The sequence below is a fragment of the Saccharomyces eubayanus genome, chromosome IV (assembly GCF_001298625.1).
Source record: "Saccharomyces eubayanus strain FM1318 chromosome IV, whole genome shotgun sequence".
NCBI lineage: Eukaryota > Fungi > Ascomycota > Saccharomycetes > Saccharomycetales > Saccharomycetaceae > Saccharomyces > Saccharomyces eubayanus.
In genome coordinates this window covers 437,884-464,890 of record NC_030979.1, presented here as the reverse complement: position 1 = coordinate 464,890, position 27,007 = coordinate 437,884, and the positions used below count along the sequence as shown (strand labels likewise).

General features: G+C 39.1%; 11 protein-coding genes across 11 annotated transcripts; 4 read left to right on the top strand and 7 right to left on the bottom strand.

Annotated features, from left to right (window-relative positions):
- Nucleotides 1-4,856: 4,856 nt before the first annotated feature.
- GAL3 (transcriptional regulator GAL3) lies at nt 4,857-6,425 on the bottom strand (the record flags this gene model as incomplete). Its single annotated transcript, XM_018364272.1, has 1 exon — nt 4,857-6,425. The coding sequence occupies one exon, from the start codon at nt 6,423-6,425 to the stop codon at nt 4,857-4,859; it is 1,569 nt and encodes a 522-aa protein (XP_018223073.1).
- A 1,115-nt stretch (nt 6,426-7,540) lies between these two features.
- TRP1 (phosphoribosylanthranilate isomerase TRP1) lies at nt 7,541-8,215 on the bottom strand (the record flags this gene model as incomplete). The annotated part of the gene is made up of 1 exon (XM_018364271.1): nt 7,541-8,215. The coding sequence occupies one exon, from the start codon at nt 8,213-8,215 to the stop codon at nt 7,541-7,543; it is 675 nt and encodes a 224-aa protein (XP_018223072.1).
- Nucleotides 8,216-8,804: 589 nt separating this feature from the next.
- Nucleotides 8,805-11,516, top strand: SOK1 (Sok1p; the record flags this gene model as incomplete). The annotated part of the gene is made up of 1 exon (XM_018364270.1): nt 8,805-11,516. One exon carries the CDS (start codon nt 8,805-8,807, stop codon nt 11,514-11,516), a length of 2,712 nt encoding a protein of 903 aa, XP_018223071.1.
- Nucleotides 11,517-12,561: 1,045 nt separating this feature from the next.
- MAF1 (RNA polymerase III-inhibiting protein MAF1) lies at nt 12,562-13,281 on the top strand (the record flags this gene model as incomplete). Its single annotated transcript, XM_018364269.1, has 1 exon — nt 12,562-13,281. The coding sequence occupies one exon, from the start codon at nt 12,562-12,564 to the stop codon at nt 13,279-13,281; it is 720 nt and encodes a 239-aa protein (XP_018223070.1).
- Nucleotides 13,282-13,587: 306 nt separating this feature from the next.
- RAD57 (putative DNA-dependent ATPase RAD57) lies at nt 13,588-14,934 on the bottom strand (the record flags this gene model as incomplete). Its single annotated transcript, XM_018364268.1, has 1 exon — nt 13,588-14,934. One exon carries the CDS (start codon nt 14,932-14,934, stop codon nt 13,588-13,590), a length of 1,347 nt encoding a protein of 448 aa, XP_018223069.1.
- Nucleotides 14,935-15,416: 482 nt separating this feature from the next.
- RCR2 (Rcr2p) lies at nt 15,417-16,049 on the bottom strand (the record flags this gene model as incomplete). Its single annotated transcript, XM_018364267.1, has 1 exon — nt 15,417-16,049. One exon carries the CDS (start codon nt 16,047-16,049, stop codon nt 15,417-15,419), a length of 633 nt encoding a protein of 210 aa, XP_018223068.1.
- Nucleotides 16,050-16,536: 487 nt separating this feature from the next.
- On the bottom strand, nt 16,537-17,142 carry YRB1 (Ran GTPase-binding protein YRB1; the record flags this gene model as incomplete). The annotated part of the gene is made up of 1 exon (XM_018364266.1): nt 16,537-17,142. The coding sequence occupies one exon, from the start codon at nt 17,140-17,142 to the stop codon at nt 16,537-16,539; it is 606 nt and encodes a 201-aa protein (XP_018223067.1).
- A 579-nt stretch (nt 17,143-17,721) lies between these two features.
- NTH1 (alpha,alpha-trehalase NTH1) lies at nt 17,722-19,980 on the top strand (the record flags this gene model as incomplete). Its single annotated transcript, XM_018364265.1, has 1 exon — nt 17,722-19,980. The coding sequence occupies one exon, from the start codon at nt 17,722-17,724 to the stop codon at nt 19,978-19,980; it is 2,259 nt and encodes a 752-aa protein (XP_018223066.1).
- A 1,260-nt stretch (nt 19,981-21,240) lies between these two features.
- On the bottom strand, nt 21,241-22,533 carry RMD1 (Rmd1p; the record flags this gene model as incomplete). Its single annotated transcript, XM_018364264.1, has 1 exon — nt 21,241-22,533. One exon carries the CDS (start codon nt 22,531-22,533, stop codon nt 21,241-21,243), a length of 1,293 nt encoding a protein of 430 aa, XP_018223065.1.
- Nucleotides 22,534-22,938: 405 nt separating this feature from the next.
- NHP10 (Nhp10p) lies at nt 22,939-23,550 on the top strand (the record flags this gene model as incomplete). Its single annotated transcript, XM_018364263.1, has 1 exon — nt 22,939-23,550. The coding sequence occupies one exon, from the start codon at nt 22,939-22,941 to the stop codon at nt 23,548-23,550; it is 612 nt and encodes a 203-aa protein (XP_018223064.1).
- Nucleotides 23,551-24,153: 603 nt separating this feature from the next.
- MCD1 (kleisin alpha) lies at nt 24,154-25,857 on the bottom strand (the record flags this gene model as incomplete). Its single annotated transcript, XM_018364262.1, has 1 exon — nt 24,154-25,857. The coding sequence occupies one exon, from the start codon at nt 25,855-25,857 to the stop codon at nt 24,154-24,156; it is 1,704 nt and encodes a 567-aa protein (XP_018223063.1).
- Nucleotides 25,858-27,007: the final 1,150 nt, after the last annotated feature.

The following is a 27,007-nucleotide window of genomic DNA, read 5'->3' as shown; positions in this document are numbered from 1 at the left end:
TGAATCATATATGTAGAGTACATGGAGATGGACATCATCAAAATACCGGAGATAGAGTTTGCTTGAGAAAGAGTGTCACACATGGAGGAAATCATTTCAAATAAACCATTAATTGCTTCTGAACACATGACTAGGAACAAATAGATAGTGAAGAAGGAACCTGCCGTTCTGTGCAATCCAGATAAGAAGAATAAAATAATGAAGAAACATGTTAAACCAATCATTCTGAAGGGGAAAGATGCTAAAGTGGAACCGATCGCCTCGGCTGAAGGATGGTATAACGAATAGCCCTTGTGTTTTTGCAAGATTGGTCTATGATCAAAAGAGATATTTGCCAGCCCCATTAAAGAGTAGTACAATAGAGCGAAATACAAAACACCACCTCTTGAGAATGCACCAGAAGTAGATGAAGGGGTGTTGTAATATAATGAACCGGTAATAAAAGATTGAATAATGGCGGAACAAACATTGATGATCGTATAACTCTTGTTACCATAAATTCTTTGAAATCCACGTTGCGTACAAAGCCTGATTTGTTGCCAATATGAAATGGTGTAGTAGGATTTGCTTCTTGTGTATTTAGATTTCTCTTGGGCCATTGATGCGTCATAAACTTCTTTTGTTTTTTCGGTATTAACTCTTGCTTTGTAAGCAGCAATATCGTTTTTCAATTGAAGAAATTCCGGAGAATTTGTCCAATAAGTTTCGAATTCTTTTGCGGTTCTCGGAACTTTGTTTTCGTACCCTGGCTTAATTTTATGGAACCCATTTGGATCTGTTAGTGCAGTTAAAAATTCAGCAGTTACTTGCCTTGGAGGACATATGTAACCCATTTTTGCGAAATATGGCTTTGCTTCATGAATTGGACCATAATAAATTTGTCTACCAGAATAGAGGACGGTGACTTTATCAAAAGTTTCGTATATATTTTCACTTGCTTGATAAATTGTGACAAATGCTGTGGATTTCAACAAATTGGTCATAATACGAATCGCTTTTGCGTATTCCAAAGCTGTAGAAGCGTCTAGACCTCTTGTGGCATTATCCCAACAGTAAATAGAACCCTTAGCAGCTAATGCTTCTGCAATGGAAACACGCTTACGTTCACCACCGGATACACCTCTAACGAAATCGTTACCCACCTTAGTACCATAAGTATGTCTTAGACCGAAAATCGTGGCATATAAGTCTCTTCTGGATTCAATGTACTCTTTTTTGGAAATGTTATTGACTCTTACTGCAGGTGTTTTGCAGGCAATGGCAAAGTCTAAGGTTTGTTTAACCGTTAAGTAGGGGAAATGAACGTCCAATTCACCGTTGTATATCACGTCTGCCTTATATTTCTTCATCATCTCCTTTTGTGGGATGCCATCATATGATACTTCGCCGCTGACGCCACCAGCAAATTGGTCAATTTCACCAGCAGTAACTTTCAAAAAGGAAGAACAACCGGCACCTGGTCTCCCGAGGACCAAGACCATTTCACCTGCCTCTGCTAATGCATTAACGTTTCTTATAATGTCTCTCATTTTTTTATGTCTCTTGGCCTTGATACCTTTGACGATGGTCAAGGGTAGGCACAATATGTTACCGAAGGTAGCGCCCTCTAGGGCACTTTCATCGAACCCTTGAGCACCCACGTCCTCTATGGTGACACCGGCTTTACGGATATGGATACCTTGTTCATCGGCGTGTCTAACGAAACTTTCAAAGATGGCGTGCGCGTCGAATCCATCGTCTGAATCCATATTAAAGGCGCCGCTCCTTGTTGTATGACGGGATAGTGCATCAGCCATAGATTCCACTTTGGAAATGACATCTGGTGTCATATTAGACGCCGCAATGCTGATCTGGCTCATGCTGTCCCTTGCATGCTGTGAAAGCGTTTTGGAGTCTTTATTCTGCTCATTATTGTTGTGAGTACTGCCGGAAAAGGACACTTCTGAAGCTGCATACGAGGCGCTCGAGCTTCTAGTCACGGGACTAGCACTTATGCCGCCATGTGCATTTTTAGTATTGCTCATCGGGCGCTTTTTGAATGACGTATTAGATATTATTTATTAATGTTTTATTGACTCGAGCTGTTGATTATTACTCCCGGTCTTTTTTTTGCTGTTTTTACTATTATTAGAATAGTTATTATCGGTTGTTTTGCTTTTTTTGTTTCTGCGTATATCTCCTACTATACAGATCCTTTTACTTAAGGGGGAAAGAGGAGCTTAAATTTTAGTCGATGGAAAAAGAAAAAAAAACTTAGTGCCGGAAACAGTAATCTTTCTTTTAAAGAATAAATGTGGTAGCTTTTTAGAGATGCTCTTACACTTTGCAATGTGCTGTATTATTCAAACTGAGCAATTTCTTTTCGACTTGAAAACTAAACAGTACAATGCGTAGAGAAGTGTATACAATTAGCGTAGCAGATAGTTTTTATATCTGTTTGAAAACGCTCGAGAGGGTTAAGCGATGACTATGAGGAGTGAGTATCCGTGCGTAATATATCTTTTATACTTTTCATCGCCAGTTAACAATACCATAACAAACCTAAAAAATGATTCTAAAAAAAAGCGGGTTTGTACGGAAATACGGCGACGGGGCTGCGGGTGAAGAACGAATGGAAAAAAAGCGGATATACACGGAAATAATGCAGGACATGGAGGTATATCCGCGGATCCGAACAGTTAAAAATCATTCCGCGGCTTTGTGCGGACATGGTGTTCGAGATGCTTTGTCATCATTATACATTTATAAATAAATCGCCCGGCGCTAGCTACCGAGATTAGTGCTTTTTTGTTATAGTACCCTTTAATATAGAAACAATAATAACAATAACAGTAACAAGATTTATCGTCACCAAGTGTACGATGGCAGAATTCGGAATCGAAGGTTTTATGCGTACAAGCCAGACCGAGCGGCTGCAATCGGCTTTGCAGTTCTCTTTGGGATTCTAATTCAGTTTTCGCTGATAGGAACCACGAAGGCGGCATTCAAGAATAGGAAATTGGATGTGCAAGTCCATCAAGTTACTGGACGACGCTTCTGCACTGAGGTTTTTCTCAACCGTTAGCTTGAGGTGGACATATTCGTCCTCCATTTTAGGGATCGTTTAAGAATTTGTTAGTTGTGTAGTATGAGTGGTCTCCATTAAGAAACCCACTAAATCCACATTTATTGTATAGTCGGTGTTCTTATCGATTGCTCTATCCCTTTACTCTGCTAGCATTTTTTGTGCTGTTCAGTAAAATGGCAGAAGTTCTGTTTATGGAAAGATACATGGTATTCTCCATATGTTGTTCTTTGTTGTGGGTGATATGACTGGGCGTGTTCTGTGAGCTGCAGGTGTTGGATTTCCATCTTCATTGGACAATTTGAAATACTGCGCGTATCTTGATTATCGTGAATCTTTTGATTTAGATTTTCTGTTACAGTGTTTCAATGTTGAATCGGATTTTCTTCATTACAAAATGAAGACGGAGTCCAACGGGATCGCCCAAAGCAATAAAGTCTGATTCCGGTTCAATTACACCCTTTTGGGCGGGAACATTCTTATTATTGCCAGATCTATTGTCAGAGCAATAGAATTCATTATGGGTCTACGAAGCCACATAATTCAACACGAATGGTGTCTTTACGTTTTCGATACCATGCCAATGTTCTTACTACCTTAATTTTCTTAGTCTGTTTCTGTACAAGTAATGTCTTCAAACTGCAGGAAGAGTCAGTCAATGCACAATCGTCGTGGAGTTTCCCAACCCAAGAAATCGACAAAACGAACTTGGACTTCGAGGAAGCTGTGTCTGAAGTCTGGATATCAACAATAGCTAGCTCTTCTGATAGTTGTAATCTCTTTTATGAAGCGCCAGTAATTGCTTTCTAGTAATTTCGTTTTTGTTTTGTTTGATCCCTATAGGGAATAATAAATAAAGAACCTGATGAACCAGTTAAAATTGGCAAAACAATTGAGGGCCAAGTGCTCGTTTTGGCGTCTAGAGTTAGCCATGACTATAAGCACATCTCAAGGATATCGTATCAGGGGAAGAGGAAGTCGACTATACCACGCTACCTCTGGAGGATCGCTTGACGTACAAATTATGGAGGGCGCGTTTAGAAGCTTATGGAGAATTGAATCGGCCTTTCACAAATTCTATTGATGAGGCCAAGACTGACGATAATATTTGCACGTACCGGAGAGATCCTACGTTATTCGCGCAGTATATAACCGATTTTGATTTGGTCTTGATACGTCTATTACACGATCTGTAGATTCGGTAATGCCCTCCTGTCGAGAAAAAACTACCCAAATCGATTACCGCCGCGGTTAACTGCATTTGTGAACTGACGGCTGCATTTGGCTTTACCAATGTGAACGTTCAACCGTTTTGGCCAGAACTATCAAAGTGCGTGCCTCAATGGATCGGCCATCATGGTAATAGGGATTTTAGGGCACGAACGATGAACTTGATTGTAGAGATCTATTAGATGATTTGCCTCTAAAAGAACTCATACCGATTCAAGTTAAAGACCTCGATAAACTTTTCGCCAAAATTGACGTACTTATTTCCACTAGGTTGTGCGCGTGCGATGTGGTTCGAGCGAGGCGGGTAGCGACTCCTTTTAGTTGGGTGCAGTTTTTGCTGTTACTATGGTCACAGTCCCCTCTGCATGATGTAGCCGTGGCCGCGCTGGGTGCAGGCAATGCTATACGTGCTTTAGACGAATCGCCTGTCGTGGTGCAGTAGAACCTATTTCCGGTTTGCTTACATATTTATTTTTATATACGATATACGATATGGCATTTATGTAAAGGGATATCATCTTTTTTTTTCTTGTTTTATCAGGAAAGAAGGGAGTTCGTAACGTCATAGTTCATACAGGCTACTGCCCAAAGCTGGCTTGGAAACAATGATGGCGTCTTCCAATTCTTTCATGGTGATATCAGGATATCTGACTTTGTAGAATTTGTCGATTAGCGCCTTTCGCACCTGTTCTATATTACCGTTAGCACCACCAGGGACGAGGTGGACGGTGCAGCCGCCCCAACCAGCACCAGTCAGACGAGAACCATAAGAGCCGTTGGTAAGGGCAATAGAGCAAATTTGGTTGGTTTCCGTGCACGAGCATTCGTAGAGCTTGTCACATGAAGCTTGGGACTCGTTCATCAACCGGCCAAACTGCGTAAAAAAATCTTCGTCCGTTTGAAACCTGGCGCTTGTCATTAGCTTCAACGCCCTTAATACTCTCAGCGACTCAGAGTAAACGTGTTTGGCTCTTTGGTACAACTTCAAGACTTGGAACCGGACGGGGAAAATCATCAAGTAGTCTCTTGTGAACTCCTCACGGGAACAGTTCAACGCTTCAGCAGCATCATCCATGGTGAACCCTTCTTGTTTGTCGGAGAGCGACTCTTCCACCAATTCTAACATCTTGTTCAAACGGTCAATTCCGGTTTCAATATCGCCATTCCACGGTTTGGCTTGGTTCTCGTATCGGGCATAGTAGGCGTCCATAAAGTCTCTCAAGTTGCCTCTCTCTGAATTGGAATTCTCCTTGTGGGATGGCAAAGCAACACCGTACCTGGTCGCCAACGCACTGGCCGCGATGGTCACCTCTATCACTCTTAAATTATAATTGGTGGGTGCAGTTTCGAATTTATTGGATTCTACAAGCGTGTTGGCGATGACAAACGTGACTTCGTGATTTTGTAATTGAGGAAACTTGAATGGTGTAGCCTTTAGTTGTGGTCTGAACTCAACATACAATGCATGGTCCTCTTCGCCATAAACGGACGTCGCTTGGTCCATACCTCCATTGTTAACACCAAGATAATGTTCAGCAACTACCGTGATACGAGTCAAATCTCTTTTAGAAACATGGAATCTTACTCCCATATTGGCTCTGATGGTGCCCAATGCTACCGCACAAATAAATGCGGCTGAAGATGACAGACCGCCGCCGGTGGGAACATCACTTTGGCAAAAGACTTGTGCACCAATTAAGGGCGTACCATTGAACTTTTCAGGAGCAATTTCCTTCAAGTACGAATGTGCTACATGCAACCCGCATTTAAAGTAGTTCGACCAGTCTGACACGGATGGATCAATGGAGATGTAAGAGCCATCTAAGGGTAGATCAAATTTCCGTTGAGCAAATTTCGGGTCCGCGTTCGTCAAGGTGATCGACGGATTCTTTTCGTCCATCACTTTGACTGCACAAAGCATGTCAACATCAATGGCTAATGGCAACACCGAGAAATCACAATAATCTATATGCTCGCCAATAAGGTTGACTCTACCGGGGGACCTAGCAATAAAATCAGGTTTAGCACCATATGTGCGGAAAAATGCGTCTACAACATTGGGATGTTTTCGTTCGAGAGATCTTGGTAATTCTTTGGTTAAAGCGCTAAATTCTGGTACTTTCGTATTCATATTATGTGCTGTGCCCTGTTTCGGTTTTATTTACTTTTTACTTTTTACTTTTTCCTTACACTCCCTCTTAAATTGTGTTAATGGGAAAAGTATGAATACTTGGAATGTCAAATATAATCAAAAGAACTACGCCTGAATTGTTACCGTCCTATGCTCAAATATATATATTTCACTTAATGCCTGCTTCTGGTTTTCGCCGTTCAATCAATAGCATAAAAGATCCATGATGGCCTAGGATAGTGATTGCATTTTTTTTAAGGGCTTCACACATGCTATAGTCGTGAAGAAGGACCTTCGGTTCACTGTGGGCCGAAACGTGGGGTATGATTCCAGGGTCCGGTTGGACGGACGTTGGTGAAGTGACAGAGCTTTCTACTTTTCAGGCATCTGCATGAGATGCGAAGATTATAATAGGCACAACTTGTCCTGACTAAGTGTGGCTACTCTTACGGCGTTGGATTATTTTTTTTGTATGATGAATAATTAATGAATTTTTTCAGATTACGCTACCGAACAAGCTGCGGTTCGAGTAGATTGTCGAGACTTTACCACGTAGTACAGAAAAGGTCTTACAATTCTTTTTGCGTATCGAATGTTGGGTCACATGAAACAAGCTCTGTAGGCAATATGCACTACTGAACTCAACTTTTCTTCTAGAAGGCGTAAGGTTTCATTGGAAATGACCTTGAAGCCCCGCTGCGGCATTTCCCCAATAAGGCTTCAAAACTTCTCTTTCAATAGGGGAGTCATTCTTAGTACTTTTTGCAGCGAGCATACATTATTGCAGCGGAGCGCTAACAGCCGAAGTTTTCGGATAATGTTAGACCGTACATTGGAGTGCTCTTCATATCGCTGGCATGATGCAAAAAATACGCTTGACCAACTTGGAGACTCAAACGGGGGCAGTTAGTGACTTTCTAGTTTATTTTCCCCTCCTCATTTGATTATGTTCTCTTTATTTTTTATGTTTTTCTATGTTTTTTTTGTTTAAAGGGCGTACTTTCAAAACAAAAGAAATACATTACCTTTGGGATGCTAATGATTTATTATATACATTTACTTGATTGAGTGTGTTCTATCTAGCACATGTACATACATGCATACATAGTACTAAGTCATATTTTTGCATTTCGAATAAAGTTCGTGATTTTGTTCATATCTTTTGCGCCATCTGTTTCCACGCCACCACTTACATCAACACCAATGACACCGTTTAGCTGGACCGCATCACTAACGTTTTCAGGCGTCAACCCACCAGCCAATATGAATTGTAGGAATTGCGAATTTTCATGCTTCGTAGCCCAATCTGAAATAGAGTTCCAATCCAAAAGTTCACCTGTCCCACCGGCCTCCGAATCAAATAGGGGAGTAAACAGATGGGATTTCTCTGGAGGCGTATTCAGTAGTATGTCACAGTCTCTAGGGAACACAAGCCTTTTAATAACGGGCAACCCGAGGAAATCTTGGTATTCTTGCCACGGCTCATCGCCGTGAAGTTGAACGATGTCTATGCCATACTCATTGACTATATTTAAGACGTCCTCCATGGATTGATTACGGAAAACACCAACCAGATATCTCGGAGTACCCGTACTCGTTCTGTATTCCCTTACTAGATCCGAAATTTCTTTGGCTACAATCGGATCGACCGTTCTCTTCCTATTGGGCACGCATATGATGCCCAGCAAGTCTGCGTCTGAATACAGGGCACGCCTGGCGGCCTCCGTGCTCTGCAAGCCACAGACCTTCACCACCGGCTGACGAATACTCCTGATATCAGCAAAGGACATGGCTCAGTTCACTTTTGCGTGTTTATCCACCTTCCCACACTCACTTGTGCTCTTTCTAAGCTCTTTCTTAATTCTTTCTTTTTCCGAGCACTTCTTGATCGGCCAAAAAAAGAAAAGACCCCGGACCAAGATCGGACCAAAGTAAAGGATTCTTTCCATGGCAACCCCATAGCAACGCCAGGAAAAACTGCCCATGCCGGCCTTCTCAATGGATATATACGTGTATGTATACCGATAGATACATCTATAGTTGTGTGTATCGCACTCACCCTGTTAAACGGTGGTCTCTGCTAGTTCCCCTCTGCCGTGCGGGTGAGCGGTGCCCGGACTGGACTGGGCGCCGCTCGTTTCTTTTTTTGGCCGGTTCCCTGTGAGCTCTTTTAGATCGGGGCTGCTGTCTGAAAAGTTTTATCATCATCAAACCTGCCATAAGGAATGCCTCCACTGCTTCTATCTCGGATTCATTCCTGACTAGTTCCCCCAGCGTTGGCAAATTGACACGCACACGTATACGTTGACACAAGGCTTATTAAAAATCAGCAAACACCCTTCCTCCTCTCCCATCCCACTTCCCCTTTTCAATACAGAGATGGACCAGCCAAGGACCCATTCAGGACCCACAACGGCCAGTAATCCCGCTCCCAGCTCCGCCAACTCATCATCTTCTCCCGCCACGGCCAAATCCAAACAGGAAAGACCCTCCGCGTCAATGTCCAAACCTTCGTCCGTGGCACCTTCCCAAGACTCACCAGATGGCAACGCTATCGCCAAGACCCAAGCCGCCGCTTTTAAAAACGACATGAAAACTGGTGATTCCGGTACGATAGATGGGTCATCTCAGAATATGATTCCCAACAGGGCTTCAATGCAAAAGTATACGGACCAATCGTCGGACCTGCTGTCCAGGAGTTCCGGTGTTATAACCCCGTCCATGTCTTTGAATACGGGCACTGCTACCAATAGTGATAGCAGTGGCAACGCAGCTAGTAGTAGTAATCCAGAGATTGCCACTGATAGGGACAACACTCTATTCAAAACATTTGACAAAAAAACTGGTCAGTTTTTGAAAAGCGATAGTAACGACGAAGAAATGAGGGCAAATAAGAAAGTTGTCTCCTTACCACCCAAGGATACTCATACGAATATGAACAATCCATCTCCATCACCACCTCCCTCTTCGCAACAGCCTCCTTCTGCGTCAGCTCTACAACTGCCATTGGCTTCGCAGCAACAGCAGCAACAGCAGCAACAAACAGCGGGGAATGCTTCTAATTTTTTAAGGATTTTTTCAAATAATAAAATGAGATCGCATTCTGTACCCACTATTTTGCATTCTTCTTTGAGAAAATTATCGTCTCATAACCAATACTATCGTAATCAAAATATTCTTTTAAATCATCAAACTCCTTCTGGAATATCGAAGAAAAAATTTCCCAGAAATCATCACCAACCTTATCTGCATTCTAACAACCCTCTTAGTACAAACCCCCTCTCAATAAAACGCGCCATTTTTCTAAATCAACAGATATCCAACAGCTCTAGTACAAATAATGACAACATCAACGACACCACAGCCAATTCGATAGCAAATTCAAATCTCAATACAAGATCAGATTTTGAATTGACTTTGGAAGACAGAATAAACTACATAAAGGCTACCCCAACACCGGTCCCATTTCCTCCGATAAACTTACAGGGCTTAAAGGAGATAGATTTGCAAGAAATCTTGAAAAATCCTCAGCTTAGACACGATATCATATTCGACCCGCTTTTGCAATTCAGACCGAATCTTGATGGTGAAAGAGGTAATAAAAAAAGACAATTAGCTGATATCTACTGGAACGACGTTCAAAATGAAATCTACGTTTATTCTAAAAAACCTGAAATCTTCCAGTACAACAGGTCAAGACTGGTTCCACTTTTTGATACTCTAAGGGATGTGCTACTAACCATAGTGCCACAAAAAGAATCTCCGATGATAAATAATGTTTTAGACACTGAATTGAACATTCAAGAACTACTAAAGGGTTCGCTAATAATGTCAAACCTGTCAGGTTGGTTAGCCGATCTATTTAAGCATCATTGTGCTCCCATGAGAGATCCGTGGGTAGACAAGATGAGCAACAAATTCAAAGAAGCTGAAAGAGATTCTTCTTTAACTAGATTAATAGAAGGTTTAAGATTGGTCTTCCAAATCTTGGAAACAATGAAACTAGATATCGCCAATCACCAAATAAGAATACTAAGACCAGCCTTATTGAGTAATGCTGTGGAATTTGAAAAACAGTATTTCAACACTCTTATAGCCTCAAAAAGGGTCAATTTAAACACTTCGTTACTTTGGTTTGACAAGAAATTCAACGAGAACGTTTCCATGGGCCTTGTCAATAATCCTAACCTCGTCACTATCCCAGACGTCTACAAAATTTGCATTAGAAGTATAATCAACCTACTATCATGTAGAAAAATGGTCAGAGACTACCCGACTCCACTTTCGTTTGATCATGCGAGGTTGATCCTTTTGCGTGCGGATATTCGTCAAATTGTTTGCATTTTGGTCTGCCGCTTGCTATTTCAACAATTAGTAGCCAACGATACTTCAATGAATAAAGCCACAAAGGAATACGTCATTCATACATACACGACAAAAAGGTTGAAAACCGAAATCATTAGTATCATAACAGATGAACATGGTAATTGCAGATGGACTAAGAACACAATGTCTATAGCTGTTCATCTTTGTAAAATCATCGATGATCTTCACAGAGAGTACGACAACAACAACAACAGCAACAACAACAACATGGGTGACCACGAAAAGTCTGCAAGAACTCAATTACCTTCATTGGACAACGCCAAAATCACATTTGCTAAATCATGGCTATCCAAACAAACTCAGCCACTCAGTGAAGTTTATGGTGTACTAGAAAATAGAGTATTCAAATCGTTAGAGGATTCTATTTCCAGCAAATCCGAATGTACCATTGATGGACGTGTTAAACAAGATTTCGTCTACCTTTACAACACAAACAATGGCAACGTGAATGGCACAAACCATCCGACCACCACTACGGATGCCAGCGTCAAAATCAGCCCCTCCTTAATGTCTCCTTCTAAATCCTCTACCACCGGCCCTAGTAGTAATACGGCTGCATCTAGGGGTTTATTCGCAGCAACGGAGCTGGATGAATTCGACAACGTCTACCGCCATTTATATGCATTAATAAATCTTCATTGGTCCGTTTTTGGTCCTCATTATATTGAAATGTTAGGAGACAAAGTTAGTAAAAAGGGAATATAATAATACTAATAACGGAGAGAAAAAAAAACAACAAAAAAACACAATACAAATTTTTTTTACCCTTTCTTTACGTAACTTCATATAACATTTTTAAAGCGTATACTTCTCTCAATGTTACATCTAAGTCATATAAATAAAACGGCCAGGACGGTATAATGTGTCGTTGATTTTGTTGCAACCGGAGGTCCACGCGCTGCCGGTCAATCAGGGGTGTCTCGTTTTGCAGCAGCAAAATCGCGTTGTCTATCTAATTTATCAAGAGGAAAAAAACAAGATAATTCTACTTTGGAAGAACGTGCTACCAGCTATATAACGCATAGATATGTTAAGTACACTTATTTATTTAGCAATGCGAATAAGAAAAACATAGTTCTACTTACTAAGAATTCCCAGAAAAACTTTACCACGTTCACTAAAGATTAGCCACATCAACGCGGCATTTGAAACCAATTCATTCCCCCACCCAAAAGACTACGATAATGAAAGTATGTTGTCACCAGCACTGCCATCTACAACTGTTCCCAAGATACTAACCTCATATCCGAATCCTTTCACCTTTTCTTCTTAGTTTATTGACGAGCTAGATATTGAGAGAGTGAATCAAACTCTTAATTTTGAGACAAACGACTGTAAAATCGTTGGTAGTTGCGATATTTTCACAACGAAGGCGGTTGCATCCGACAGAAAACTGTACAAGACAATCGACCAGCACTTGGACACCATATTGCAGGAGAACGAAAACTACAATGCTACCCTTCAGCAACAACTAGCAGCCCCTGAGCCAAACCAACCAAACCAACCACCTTGTTCATCACCGCTTTACCCTAATAGAAGAGATAGTAACTCCTTCTGGGAACAGAAAAGGAGGATATCTATCAGCGAGTACAATAATAATACCAACAATAATAACACTAGCAACAGCAGCAGCGGTAGTAACAATAACCACCCCGGAGCTAGTAATACTCCTCCAACAACTTTTTTCAAAAGTGCCAAGTTAAACGACCAAAATTTGAAAGAATTAGTGTCGAATTATGACTCTGGTTCTATGAGCTCCTCTTCTCTAGATTCGTCTTTCAAAAATCATGAGAAAATGAGAAGAAGAAGTAGTAGTAGTATCAGCAGTTTTAAAAGTGGTAAATCGTCAAATCACAACTCCAACAATGCCGGTTCAACCACCAATAATGTTAACAAAAGAAGAAAGTCTTCAATAAACGAACGACCAAGCAACCTAAATTTGGGTCCATTCGGTCCTATAAATGAACCATCGAGCAGGAAAATATTCGCTTACTTGATCGCCATTCTGAATGCCTCCTATCCCGATCATGATTTTTCATCGGTAGAACCAACTGATTTCGTCAAAACATCATTGAAGACATTTATTTCCAAATTTGAAAACACTTTGTACTCTCTTGGCAGGCAACCAGAAGAATGGATTTGGGAAGTTATTAATTCACATATGACCCTTTCAGATTGCGTTCTTTTCCAATATTCGCCTTCAAACTCCTTCTTAGAAGATGAACCGGGATATCTTTGGAACCTGATAGGTTTCCTTTATAACAAGAAAAGAAAAAGAGTTGCTTATCTCTACTTAATTTGCTCCCGTTTGAATTCGAATACAAGCGAAGTAGAAGATGCTTCCGTCAAAGAACTTCAGGGCAAACTTATAATAGATGATGGTTCAAATGAATATGAAGGAGAATACGATTTTACTTATGACGAGAATGTAATAGACGATAAATCAGATCATGAAGGGCCCCTTCATTAGTCCTTTATAATATTACTTTTTCGGTTTCCTTTTCATCTTTATCTTACTTTCATAACCCTTACAAACAATCTTATTATGTCTAATACTACGAAATTTCTTTTTGTCAAAATACCCTCTTTTCTTGACTTCAGCTTTATATCTCATTGACATTAGGGTACTAATTAAATATTTATAATAAAACCGGACGGACGTACCATGATTATGTGCATACAAGGGTTATAATTTTTGTATAGAATTATAGTAGTTTTAACAATTTATAGATACAGAATAGACAACAACTTCTCATATCAATAGTATAGTCCTCAATCAAACTGTTTCTATCCCTCTTTTAGTGATTTGGTATGCCATTTGCCCAGGTTTAACGAACGTCGAATATACCACTTTCAGTGTCCTTCTAACTTGCCAAAAATTTGCTGGGTCATTTCCCGTATAAAGGTGAGCTTCGCCTCTCTGAATTATTGTTGAAGCTTTGAATGATTTTTGAAGTAATATTCGTGTTGATACATGATTAGACCATGTCAGACCTAAATTAGGAACACGATAGTCGAACTTTCTTTTTTTCTTTTGCTGGTTAATAAAGCCCTGTGGGAGTTGTTCGAAAAATTTCTTTTCAGTTTTGATTGGATCTTTCTTTTGTGAGGAATATTTATGAGCTCGGTCATCTACATTTTTTAGTACTCTCTCGATTAACATATAATCTTCATCGTCTGAAAGTATTTCATCGTTGTTGGCATTTGCTCCCAGCAGTGAATTCATCTGCCGGTAAAGAATAGTAGAGTTTTTCCACCCTACTAACCAACCTAGCTGGTAGTCATAGTCAGTTACATACGCCTTATGCGGTACCAGACTATTTCCTAGTGGTTTGTCTCCTACTTGGTTAGCCACTACAACGGCTAATGAATAATCATGGGCCAAAGTTTGCAGCTTTTCTGCCATTTTGTCTAAGTAGTTTTTGTTATGCTGGGATTCTCTGAAAGACTTGTTTTGAAGTTCCACCCTCAAGTGGTGAGATATTGAATCTATTATAACCAGTTTTATTGAGCCTTTAGATCTTTCCAATAAGATGGGTAATTGAACATTAATGATATGTTCTTGGTTTATTAAATCGTTACAACTAACCGTAAAGATTTTAGATTGTGAAATGCCTAGTTTTTCAAAATCCGGCCTAGCGGATAGCATACTTTCCAGTCTCTGGGTAGGTAAATCACCTTCTGTGGTGATGTATACACATTTTCCCCCTTGGCCTCCAGTAGCTTCAGAGAGCTGGACACTTAGCGCTAACTGCATTAGTAGTTGAGATTTGCCGGTAGAACTCTCCCCAAATATTTCTGTAATACCATGCGTGAAAATTCCTCCACCTAACAATTCATCTATCGCTACATCAGCGGTTGAAAAACACTTTGGACCTTCATCTGCACTGATTGAGCTCTTTTCACAAATTTCTAGGTATTTTTCATTATACTCATGGACAAGCAATTGCTGAAATCTGAAGACTTCATTTATTGACCTCTGTACTAGCCTTGCTAATTCCTTTGGTGTAAGCGTTAGAAAATCTACAACGCAGACATTGTTCTGTTGAACTGCATCCAAAAGATACACGTATTCTTCGTCATAAAGGAGCTTACTTTCTGGCAATTCATCGTAAAGATCCATATGTGAACTGTCGAAATATTTCTTTGTAAAGGCCCATATATGAATGTAAACTTCAAAAATGGACTAATTAACAAATTTATTAGTTGTTTTTTTAATTCAATTCAGCGCGAAAAACCGAAAATAGTAAACATAGAGTTGGTTATGAAAGTAATAAAAAAATGGAAGGCCGAAGCACATAATAAAAAAAGAATATATTCATTAGTATATACGTATAGATTCGTATAGAATCTTGCGTGGTTTTCTTGCGGCTCGACTTTTGAGGTGTTTACACGTTGGAAACGTTTCAAAGACTATTTCCTACAGCGCCACAATTGGCTCACGCTCACAACTCTTAATCAAATGGTATTTTGGGTGATTGTAGATAACCTACGTCTCAAGTTATTGATAATCTATGAAGAGCAGAAAAAAAAATGAACCATATTTGCTTGACCCTTCATAATATCCAATTTCTATACGATAATTTATGTGGTCGTGAAAGGAAATCACTTAGTCGTTTTAGGCCTTCCAGGTGTGGAATCAACGTCAAAGGAAGACGATGTGATTATTGGAGAATTCTGCCCGACGCGACTATTTCCATTACTATCGAAATTATTCATAGTAGGTCGCATCAAATTCAAATCAAATTCACTTTCACTGGACACTCGTACTACAGCAGCTTTTGGGCGCTGTAAATCTTTGTCTGTCGAATCAGCTCGGTCTCCCGATAAAGGCGGCGGCGGTAAATATTCAGTTTTGCCATTAGGGTGAAACTCCCCGCGTTCGTCATAAAACCCCAAATCATTTTCATTCGTTGTTTCTGTATACTCCGGGACGTAGTCTTCAACACAGCGCTGTGTGCCATTGTAGTCTCTTTCGGATTGCCTATATGTGGGCGGGGTTAACCAAGCAGTTCCTCTAATGGGAGCCTGACCCATGATTCGTCTTCTCCTATTTACTTTTGCAGCTGAAAATAACAGTATAAGGATAGCAATTACGAAAAAAATAAAAAAAATCCATCTTCCCCATTTCCACGAGGAAGAACTGAATGGATCATCTTCAATAATGACTCCGCCATCGCCATTATTATCATTCGCTCTTTTGTGTATGAGAAGGTCGATCTGCTCTTGTAAAATCATCGTTAAAAAAGTGTTATCAATCTCACCTGTTCTAGACTTCCTTAAGCTTTCCTACGAGCTCAGGATATGCTTCTCAGAATCAGCTTCTCCTTTATTACGTCAAAAAATTCCATAATATTCGATCCATATTAGTAATAATAAAGGAGTAGCTTGAAAAACAAAAACGTAAAGGGCGAAGACATGGAGAAAAAAACGAACAAAGTTTCATTACCCGGATGTTACCGCAATGACATTTAATGAACACAAGACATCTCTACATTTATGTACAACACTGTTGTTCATTTCGGGCATTAAAACCATTTTAAAACTCTCTAATCCTTTTATATCTATGTATATGTGTTATTCCACAATGCTATATAAGTTGTTTTGTATTTTTTTTTAGGGAGCAGCTTTTTCTTTACAGTATATAAAGTATATGCACGCTGTAAAGGAAACAAATATATTAGGAACAAAAATGAGTTAGGCGCAAGTCGCAATTGTACTGAACCTAATCCTTTTTGTTGATTTCTTGGGCTTTTTCAAACTCTTCTTTGAATTTGTCAGCGTTTTCTTTACTGCCAAATCTGATGGCAAAAGTGAAAGCTTCAGCGTCACCTTCTGCAATATCGGCTGTGCAAGCATATACCCAGGATCTGTCGGAACCAACGTTAGGTTTCAAAGTGTATTCTGGGGCAATGATGTGGTTGGCACAAATCTTCAAAGTCTTGTCCCTTCTCATCAATATTCTGACCTTGTTGGTCTTCTTGTTCTTCAAGAACTTACAGTCACCAGTACCTCTTTCTTTCCATTCCTTGGCGTCAGCATCGAATCTGAAAAGTTTGGCTCTGACTTTGTAAAGAACTTCTTCATCTTCTTCCATGGTCTTAACATCGACCTTTTCCAAGTGAACAACTGGTTCGAAATGGACATCTGGAGATTCTGGGGCATCCTCGCCTTCCTTCTTGACTTCGTCCTTGGTGTCGGCTTCGTCCTTCTTAGCCTCTGGCTTTTCGGCCTTCTTACCACCAAACATGGAGAAGACGGCGGCGGAAGGTGGCTTTGGAGCAGTTTCCTCCTTCTTTTCAACAATAGGTTTGTTATCTTCGCTGGACATTCTTTTCCGGTCTATGACTATGTGTATCTTGTTACTTTGGCTGTGAACGAAATAAATCCTCTTTCTAGTTCAAGTTTCGATTTCAATATCAATATCAAATTCGATTTCAGTTTTATTTTTTTTTTTTTTTGTTTTTTTTTGTTTTTTGTTTTTTGCATTTTTTCCGCTGTTCTTCCGGCTGGCAAAAAAGTAAGGGAAAAAGAAACGACAAGGAATCGCGTGGGACGAAGCCCCTTATCCCCTACTTACGAAGGACACCAAATCGCGATTGATAGATCAGTACCTTATATAAGGCTATATATAGACTGGTTCCCAGTACTGTAGATATGGAGCGTATGCGGTCACTGATTTACGGGATTTTCCATGGGCTAAGTACAAGATTGGCTCAAAAAGATCGCAAGAAACTAGCTAGAAATTTCCTCTTATCGTTGTCCGTACAGCAAATATCCTAATACTCAAAAAAAAATTATATATACTGTTTGCTGTCATAACTAACTGCATCACATTTCAGGGAGAGTACTAAAGACTAATTATACCAAAAAGTCATATAAACAGAAAATATCCAAAGAATCTGCTAGAATGAGCAAAGTTAATACAAGTCAAGGGCCTGTGGCTCAGGGCCGTCAAAGAAGACTATCATCACTGAGTGAGTTCAACGACCCCTTTTCAAATGCTGAAGTATACTATGGTCCTCCAACAGACCCAAGAAAGCAACAGAAACAGGCAAAGCCCGCCAAAATTAACCGTACAAGAACTATGAGTGTTTTTGATAATGTTTCCCCGTTCAAGACAACTGGATTTGGTAAGCTTCAACAAACTAGGCGTGGTTCTGAAGATGATACTTATTCAAGCAGTCAAGGTAACCGTCGTTTCTTTATTGAAGATGTCGATAAGACACTGAACGAACTATTGGCGGCAGAGGACACTGATAAAAATTATCAGATCACTATCGAAGACACCGGTCCAAAGGTCTTGAAAGTCGGTACTGCAAATTCTTATGGTTATAAGCATATCAACATTAGAGGTACATACATGTTGTCCAATCTTTTGCAAGAATTGACCATTGCCAAAAGTTTCGGTAGGCATCACGTCTTTCTAGATGAAGCTCGTATAAATGAAAACCCTGTAAACAGGTTGTCAAGATTGATAAACACCCAATTCTGGAACACTTTAACTAGAAGAATTGATTTGAACAATATAGGTGAGATCGCAAAGGATACCAAGATTGATACTCCAGGGGCCAAAAATCCAAGAATTTATGTTCCTATTGATTGTCCAGAACAATATGAATTCTATATTCAAGCTTCTCAAATGCATCCATCTTTGAAATTAGAAGTTGAATATTTACCAAAAAAAATTACTGCAGAATACGTCAAGTCCGTCAATRATACTCCTGGTTTACTAGCATTAGCCATGGAAGAGCATTTTAACCCTTCTACTGGTGAGAAAACCCTCATTGGTTACCCCTATGCTGTTCCGGGTGGTAGATTCAACGAACTGTACGGTTGGGACTCCTATATGATGGCACTAGGTCTTCTAGAAGCCAATAAGACTGATGTCGCGAGAGGTATGGTAGAGCATTTTATATTCGAAATTAATCACTATGGGAAAATATTGAATGCTAACAGAAGTTATTATTTATGCAGATCACAACCACCGTTCTTAACCGAAATGGCTTTAGTCGTCTTCAAAAAACTCGGTGGTAAAAGTAATCCTGATGCGGTGAATTTGTTGAAAAGAGCCTATCAAGCTGCCATAAAGGAGTACAAAACCGTTTGGACTGCATCCCCAAGGCTTGACCCAGAAACGGGCTTATCAAGGTACCACCCTAATGGTCTTGGTATTCCTCCAGAAACTGAAAGTGACCATTTTGATACCGTTCTACTACCATATGCATCGAGACACAATGTCTCTTTAGATGATTTCAAGCAACTTTATAATGATGGTAAAATAAAGGAGCCTAAATTGGATGAGTTTTTTCTTCATGACCGTGGTGTTAGGGAATCTGGACATGATACCACGTATAGATTTGAAGGTGTGTGTGCCTACCTGGCCACCATTGACCTAAATGCTCTTCTTTACAAGTATGAAGTCGATATTGCAAATTTCGTGAAGGAATTCTGCGATGATAAATATGAAGATCCTTTGGATCATTCTATAACTACTTCTGATACATGGAAAGAAATGGCCAAAACAAGGCAACAAAAGATTACGAAATATATGTGGGATGACGAGTCAGGCTTTTTCTTCGACTACAATACAAAGATCAGACATAGAACATCGTATGAGTCCGCAACTACATTTTGGGCATTATGGGCTGGCCTTGCTACTAAGGAACAAGCACAGAAAATGGTAGAAAAAGCCTTACCTAAATTGGAAATGCTTGGTGGTCTAGCAGCGTGTACGGAACGTTCCAGAGGCCCAATTTCTATTTCAAGACCAATCAGACAATGGGATTATCCATTTGGTTGGGCTCCTCATCAGATTCTCGCTTGGGAAGGTCTCCGCTCTTATGGGTACGTAACCGTTGCAAGTAGACTAGCTTATAGATGGCTCTTTATGATGACGAAGGCATTTGTTGACTATAATGGTATTGTGGTCGAAAAATATGACGTTACAAGAGGCACAGACCCACATCGTGTTGAAGCGGAATACGGTAATCAAGGTGCAGACTTTAAAGGTGCGGCTACTGAAGGCTTTGGCTGGGTTAATGCCAGCTATACTCTAGGTTTAAAATACATGAACAGTCATGCAAGAAGAGCACTTGGTGCTTGTATTCCTCCGATCTCGTTTTTTAGCAGTTTGAGGCCCCAAGAAAGAAACCTCTACGGACTTTAGGTCATATCACATATATACTACGTACTTCAGGTATAATATTCTGGTCAGCAAATTTCCTTTTTTATCAGATCCAAAACAGATGCTTCTAAATTGTGGAGCCGCTTTTATATTTTTAACATCGTGTTCCATCTTTTTACTATTTTGGCAATTACAACCAGTAGGCGACAACACAATACTTGTCTTTTTAAAGTCTTCTGCCACAACAATTAAAGTCTTTGAAACATCGTGTTGCTCATTCAAAGCGTCAACACCTCTGTTTATATCGTTTGAGCATTCTTGGAAAGAAATTCGGCAATAAAATACGTGCGAAACACCAATACTAAGAAAATGCACCTCTGACAAATCCAAAGACTGAGAAACTGAAGAAATCCGATCTCATACAAAAGTATAAGGTGGCCGCATTTGTATGATCATATTTAGTATAGTATTCTTGATCTATATCTGACTGAAATGAGTTTTAGACATTAATATTATATATATATTGTACGTCTTTTTTGTCGTTTTGAGCCGGCAACCACTATTTAACAGTGACCGCTGGGCTCGATATAACACGCTTCGGCTTAGAAAAACGCTCGGTCAAAAATTGAAAAACAAAAGTGCTTATCCAGTACTTAAACACACTTTTTAATTTCGGAAACCAAAACCAATAAAAATTATAATTAAAAGTAAATACCGTTTTGAATAAAGACTTTTTAAAAGATAGTTTTAATTAAAAGTATTTAGCAAATAGGTCAGCTGACTTAATACGATATGATATTCACTAAAGATTTAATTATCACTGTAGTTTCTTCGGGAATTGCTTACCAAGAATCGAGTTACATCATTAGTTATCCAAATTGGAAGCTGGCTATAATTTGGGACAGATAATCAAAAATCGACAACAAAGAAAATGTTATAGGGAGAGGACTTTCTTGTACAGTAGAATGAACTATTACTTGGTGCCTACTCCTCTGGTATCTCTTAACAGATCAATGATAAGATCGTTGATATGAACTATAAGCTTTACGATCACAAACTGTAGGTGTTTATTCCGAATGTTATGGATGGCTTTATCACAAACTAGAAAAAAGTATGTATGTCATATTAGAGGTAGCGTGATATATAAAGAATAGGAGATTAAAATAGGATGGTATTATGCCATTTCATGCATTATTTTATTTCGGGAATATTAACTGCCTACATAACATTATGAAGTTACTAGATGGTTACCGCAGTTCTAACTGATGTGCGTTCGTAAAAAGGGTAAGGGTAAAGAAGATTTCAACGTTGGCTGGCGAACATGTCAACCACAATATTTATCACCGATATCAGCACTTCCACACCGACCAGTAATATAACAATGAATTCAAGGTACTCCTCATGGGAGTGGCCCAGTTGTTCCTTCAGCATTTGGAGAAGATCCGAGATGACTTCCAGTCTTTGGTTCAAAAGTGAAACACGTTGGTTGATTTCCAAATACCCTCTAGTTGCTTGATATATAGGTTCTAGTTGAGGCTCTGACCACATAATCTCAGGTGAGTCTAAAACCGATCCATGCAAGTTTATGTTAATTCTTAGGATAAATAGCTCACCTATGCTTTTCATTATGTCCTCTTTGCTCATAGAAACTTTCCCACTATACGCAATTTCTTGCGGTATATCCTGAGTATCTTCGATAGTATTATCTACCAACTCCTCAAATAAAGAAATCTTCACACTTTGAGCAATTGCATGAGATATTGAGAGCTTGACCATATAGTTCGAGCCGTCTCTCAGAGTAATGAAGTCGTTGTAGATCCTTGGTTGATAACTTTTTGTCACATAATAATTAAACTCTTCTACTTGAATATCTTCTTCAGCTAATTTTTCCTTTTCAAACTTTTCTATATCATTTAAAAACGCCTTCTCTTCTCTTTCCGTGAATCCCCACATAACGACAACCCCATATTCAAAAATGAACAAATCTGGGTGCTTATCACTAACAATAATTTCACCACCTTCATCGTCTAACCGAATAACGTCTTCATGTTCAAATCTTTTGTCACCTCTCCAGTCGTTGTATATAAACGGGGTGTACAAACATTCATCGAATAATTTTGGATGGGTGTGATGTATCTTTCGAGAATCCTTTAACCATCTTATCAGTTCTTTCATGTTGTAACTGCTAGAAGTACAATATGCAGTAGACCTTGGGAGCAAATGCCTGTGAGCCTTTCCTAGCTTTTCAGCATCTCTTCTCGCGGGCTTATCTTTTATTCTATTTACCTGGGAATACACTTCCTGATTCTTTAGGTCTGTAAGTCCTTCGTCGTCTCTTTGGAATGGCTCTTCTGGCAGAAGTTTTAGTTTTTGCGCTGTACGTGATGTTCTTTGGGCACCTGCACCTGTACGGCTCTGTTTACTTATGGGATTAATCATGGCACTTCCTGTATATGAAGCCCTAGACTTTCTTGTATCTTGCGGAGTGGGTACGTACTTTTTGGGATTCGAAGATAATTTGCTATTATTCGAGAGGTGCTGGTCATTATCAAGTAATGCCTGACGCTCCGGTTGGTAATTATTGCTGTCTACCATTACCAACTGAGTGAAGGATTTGATTCAGAATGAAGTTTTATTCACAATGGCACTTCAGCTAACTTTTTTATTCACAGTAACTGTTACAGCTGGCAAAGAAGGCATTCTTAGGATTACCTATTATATTTTCAAACTAAAACAAAATCCTGTGCACGAACACGGGCAAGTTACTGTTAGCGGTTTTTCGCCCTAAATCGCATTATCAAAAATGAAAAAACAAGACTACACCAGTAAGGTAAAAGGAGCCGACGGTTCTCCATTTTCCCTAGAAAAAAGTTTTTCTTTTGAGAAAGGAAGGGTTTCAATTAAAATATATGATTACCGCAGACATATATACTGTATCGTTCTACAAGCTTGCACTGTATCAGAAGCGACAAATACATAAGTGATAAGAACAAATAGGAAATGTCAGCTGACGAAAAAAAGCACAGACTTGAAGAATTGAAAGATCAGAATGTGGTGCTTGGACTTGCAATCCAAAGATCACGGCTTTCAGTTAAAAGACTTAAATTGGAGTACGGCGTTTTATTGGAAAGGTTGGAATCTAGGATAGAGCTTGATCCCGAGCTAAATTGCGAAGATCCATTGCCAACTCTGGCCTCATTCAAGCAGGAACTGTTGACAAAACCTTTCCGAAAATCGAAAACCAAAAGACATAAAGTAAAGGAAAGGGATCCAAATATGCCCAAGAGACCTACAAATGCTTATTTGTTATATTGTGAAATGAACAAAGAGAGGATCAGGCAGAATGGGTCTCTTGACGTGACAAGAGATTTGGCTGAGGGTTGGAAAAATCTCAACGAACAGGATAGGAAACCGTACTATAAACTCTATAGCGAAGATAGAGAAAGATACCAGATGGAAATGGAAGTATACAATAAGAAAATATCTAGTACAGATGCAGATGACGATAAAGAAGAAAGTGAACAAAAGATAAAAAACAACGAAGAAAAGTCACCCACGAAAGTAGATGAGATTAAAGAGGGTGAAGAAGAAGCGCTGATTGCCTCTAACTAGGTGTCCAAGACGTCGTCTTCCTTTTCCCTTTCTATTTTCATTAAAGTAACATAAGACTTTTGGTTACTTTAGTACAGAAACCGTTCAACTGCGGTGTTTTGTATATTAAGTTATAGCTTGGGTCTTTTTTAAATGCTAAAGGTTTCCTCTGGCTGCTATTGTGCCAAAGCCCCGTAAGAATAAAGATCGTTTGGCCTGGAAAACTTTCTAGATGTGGGCTTTTTTACCAGGTTGTATAAGAATATGTAAGTTTGTCGGTATATAGTACTTACAATGGACCTTTCTTTCAATGTTAAGGTTTAGATCTAAAATTTCAGCTGTTTCATAGGGCTTGTATAAAGTACAGACTGAAAAAGCCAGCATGGAGAAACGTTTGTAATCTTTCACCACTTGAGCCTTCGAACTATGATAAATTCTATATACCGAGTATATAGTCGCAAAGCTCTGTGAGCACTGGTAGCTTCAGCACATACACTTGTGGCTATTGTCTTCCGTGAATATTGATCTTAAAAATAGACAACATTATATATCAAAGTCTTTGTTATATACTAATACATCCGCTGTTTTGACTACAAAACATTTATGTCCGCTCAAAGTACAACTTTAAGCAGTAATGAATCTTTCAAATAGAGCTGGTTTGGCGTCTATCATGATATTGCCAAACGTTTCTTTTTGGTTCAAATCAACGCATCCCTCTGTAGCAAGGGATAAAATATCGAAAAATCCTTTACTGGCTTCTCTTCTAGTAATATTTTCTGAAGAAGTATTTAGCTGGTGTCTCAAAACATTTGTAAACATCACTTCTTTCTCTGCAGTTATTTCTCTTCTTAAAATCTCCGCCATTTGAACGGTAGCTTTAGAAGCCACTTCACCAGACACTAGGCGGACTTTTTCCGTTTGTGTAGTGGTTTCTACGCTTCCCGTATTTGTACTGGCAAGATCTTCTTCTAGGAAAGGAGCTTCACTTAAATCAGCGTCAATCGGCTCAAAGCCAGCAACATCCTCATTCAAATCATTGAAACTACCATCGCTTACGGCCGCGTTGCTGATTACATCTTCATTGAGGTCCAATGACATGTTTAGCTCAGGTTCTTCAATTGACCCTTCTATTATATTTTGTACTTTTCTTTTCTTTAGAGAATTGTATGATAAAAAGTTCTTAAAGATTGAATCCGGTAAGTAAGCCATGTTTTCGGCGAGTTCACTCCATAGTCTTTTAGTTGTTATATTGACACGTTGAGCTGTGAGTGAATTACTTGATCCTTGTTGGTTGTAATTGTTGGAAGAAGTCGGACTTTCCGAATTTTCTGTTTCTTCATCGAGCTGAATATTTTTTGTATTTAATAACTGGGAATTTCTTCTTCTTCTAATTTGTTTGGACTGCTGTGGTTCTAATAGGGAATCTGTCGATAAATCCATGTCATCCATGGGTGCATCCTTTTCRATTTCTAAGTTAAAATTAAAGTCTGTAGGTTCTTCAGACATCATCGACCCATCGACCCTTCTACCTTGCTCAACGGAATGATCGTCACTATTATCGCTTTGACCATTGTTTTCAGTAATCCCCAGATCCCAATCGACGTTTGCAGCATCACCAAGAGGAAAATCGTCATCTTGTATAAAATTTTCATGTGCACCAAAATTATGTGAACTCTGTCTTGTTCCTTCTTCCCATGATTTTGAAGTCATTGGGCCTTCTTCGATATCGAAATCAAGGTCCATACTAGACATGTGATTATGCTCAAGGTCTTCGTCTGGGTTGAATCTTCTCCCAACCTCCAGTGATGTATCCCAAGGGGCAGCACCTTGTACTTTTCTTTCCATTGAATTTTCTTGCGCCATTAATCCTACAGGTATTGTAGTGTCATCTAAGAATTCCAACCCAGGAGTAACTAAAACTTCTCTTTCTGTCACCGCATCTTCTAAAATCAATTGGTCAACCCTCGTGACAGTATTTAGCCTGCTCACTGTAACATGCACTCCCTGATTTGTTTTAAATAAGGTGCTGATCTTTGTTAATGTATCCTTAATATCTGTAAGTAAGAAAGTGGCTTGCTTAGAATACACGCGAACGATACCTTGTAATAATTCACCTGAGGTTCGTAGAGTGATGTGTTCTACGTTTTCTGTTTCATCACCATAACCGGAGGCCTTTGCAATTTCTTTTGCTGATTCAGCAATATGAGTTTGAATGGCGGAACCTCTCGATATATTTGACATATTTGAGGCAAGCCATATTTGAGCTAATGGACCTTTATTGGTGGCCAGTTTCAAAACTGTGAGACGTTGGGGGTTTTCTGTAGCCATTGTTATGTTGTTTTTGTATAGAAAATTAAGCAATTGAGTGTACTTTTCTAGTTTATTTGTTCTTTTTTGTTATAGATTCTTCCTGAACCGTCTCTGTTTTCTATCAAATCTGTTCGTTGAAATAAAAAAATCTCTTCGGTGTATTTTAAGCAAATTTAAAACAGCATATGATGTTTTTTCCTAGAAATATACATATATATATACATATTTATACGAATACTAATATCAGGTTCTATAGTGTACGTATATAAGGAATAGTAAGCTGAAAAAGACGCGATTTTTTTTTCGACGCGTATTTTCTCGAGCTATTTGTTTAGCATATTTTTCAAACGCGAAAAACATGGATTTCGTACTTATTAGACACGCGTTTGAAAAATAATAGGTGACGAAAAATAGTTACACTACGGAGTTTAAACTATTGAAATTATTGTATTGCTTACAAAATACGATTGGCTTTTCTTCATAATTCACTAATTACTAAACACATAAATGCGAGTATAAAAATCTTTTGCATTCGGACTGAGTAACTGTAAATAAACATTTCTTTGAGATGGTTAGTAATATTCCTTCATCCTTACCAAGCGTGCCTTGTTATAGTAATTTCTTTAATGTTTTCTATTCCATAACGTTGTGATTAAACATTTGGTCTTGGTGTAAGGTAACCAATCCTCTCTTGTTCGGTAATAATATCAGCATAGTACTCTTCATCTCTATTCCATTAAACTCTGCAGATTTAAGGAAAGCATAGATGACGGAAAACGCATGTTTCAATTGACCTTTAGTAAACTAAAAATTATTTTTTGTGACGGTAAAGGAGCAGAAGGTTATACAGGCTTCAATTATCGGGAACTAAACGTAAATACAAAAGAGTAATGAGACTAAATATCTCCACGGCATTTTTGCAAGAAGAAGTGTTTCATTGTAGACATAGGATGTAAAAATATATGTTGATTTTTTTTTGTCTTCTGTTTTTTGTTTTGAATATAAAATAATAAAAAATATCTGTTATATACATTAATAAATGGTTTTTCTGAATAATTCGTGACATAAGCCAAAAGAAAAATCGCAAGCCCTTGCAGAAAAATAAGCAACAGTTTTCGCCTCATTCACCCAAGCGGATCGCTTATTTTTAGAAAATGTACATTGTGTT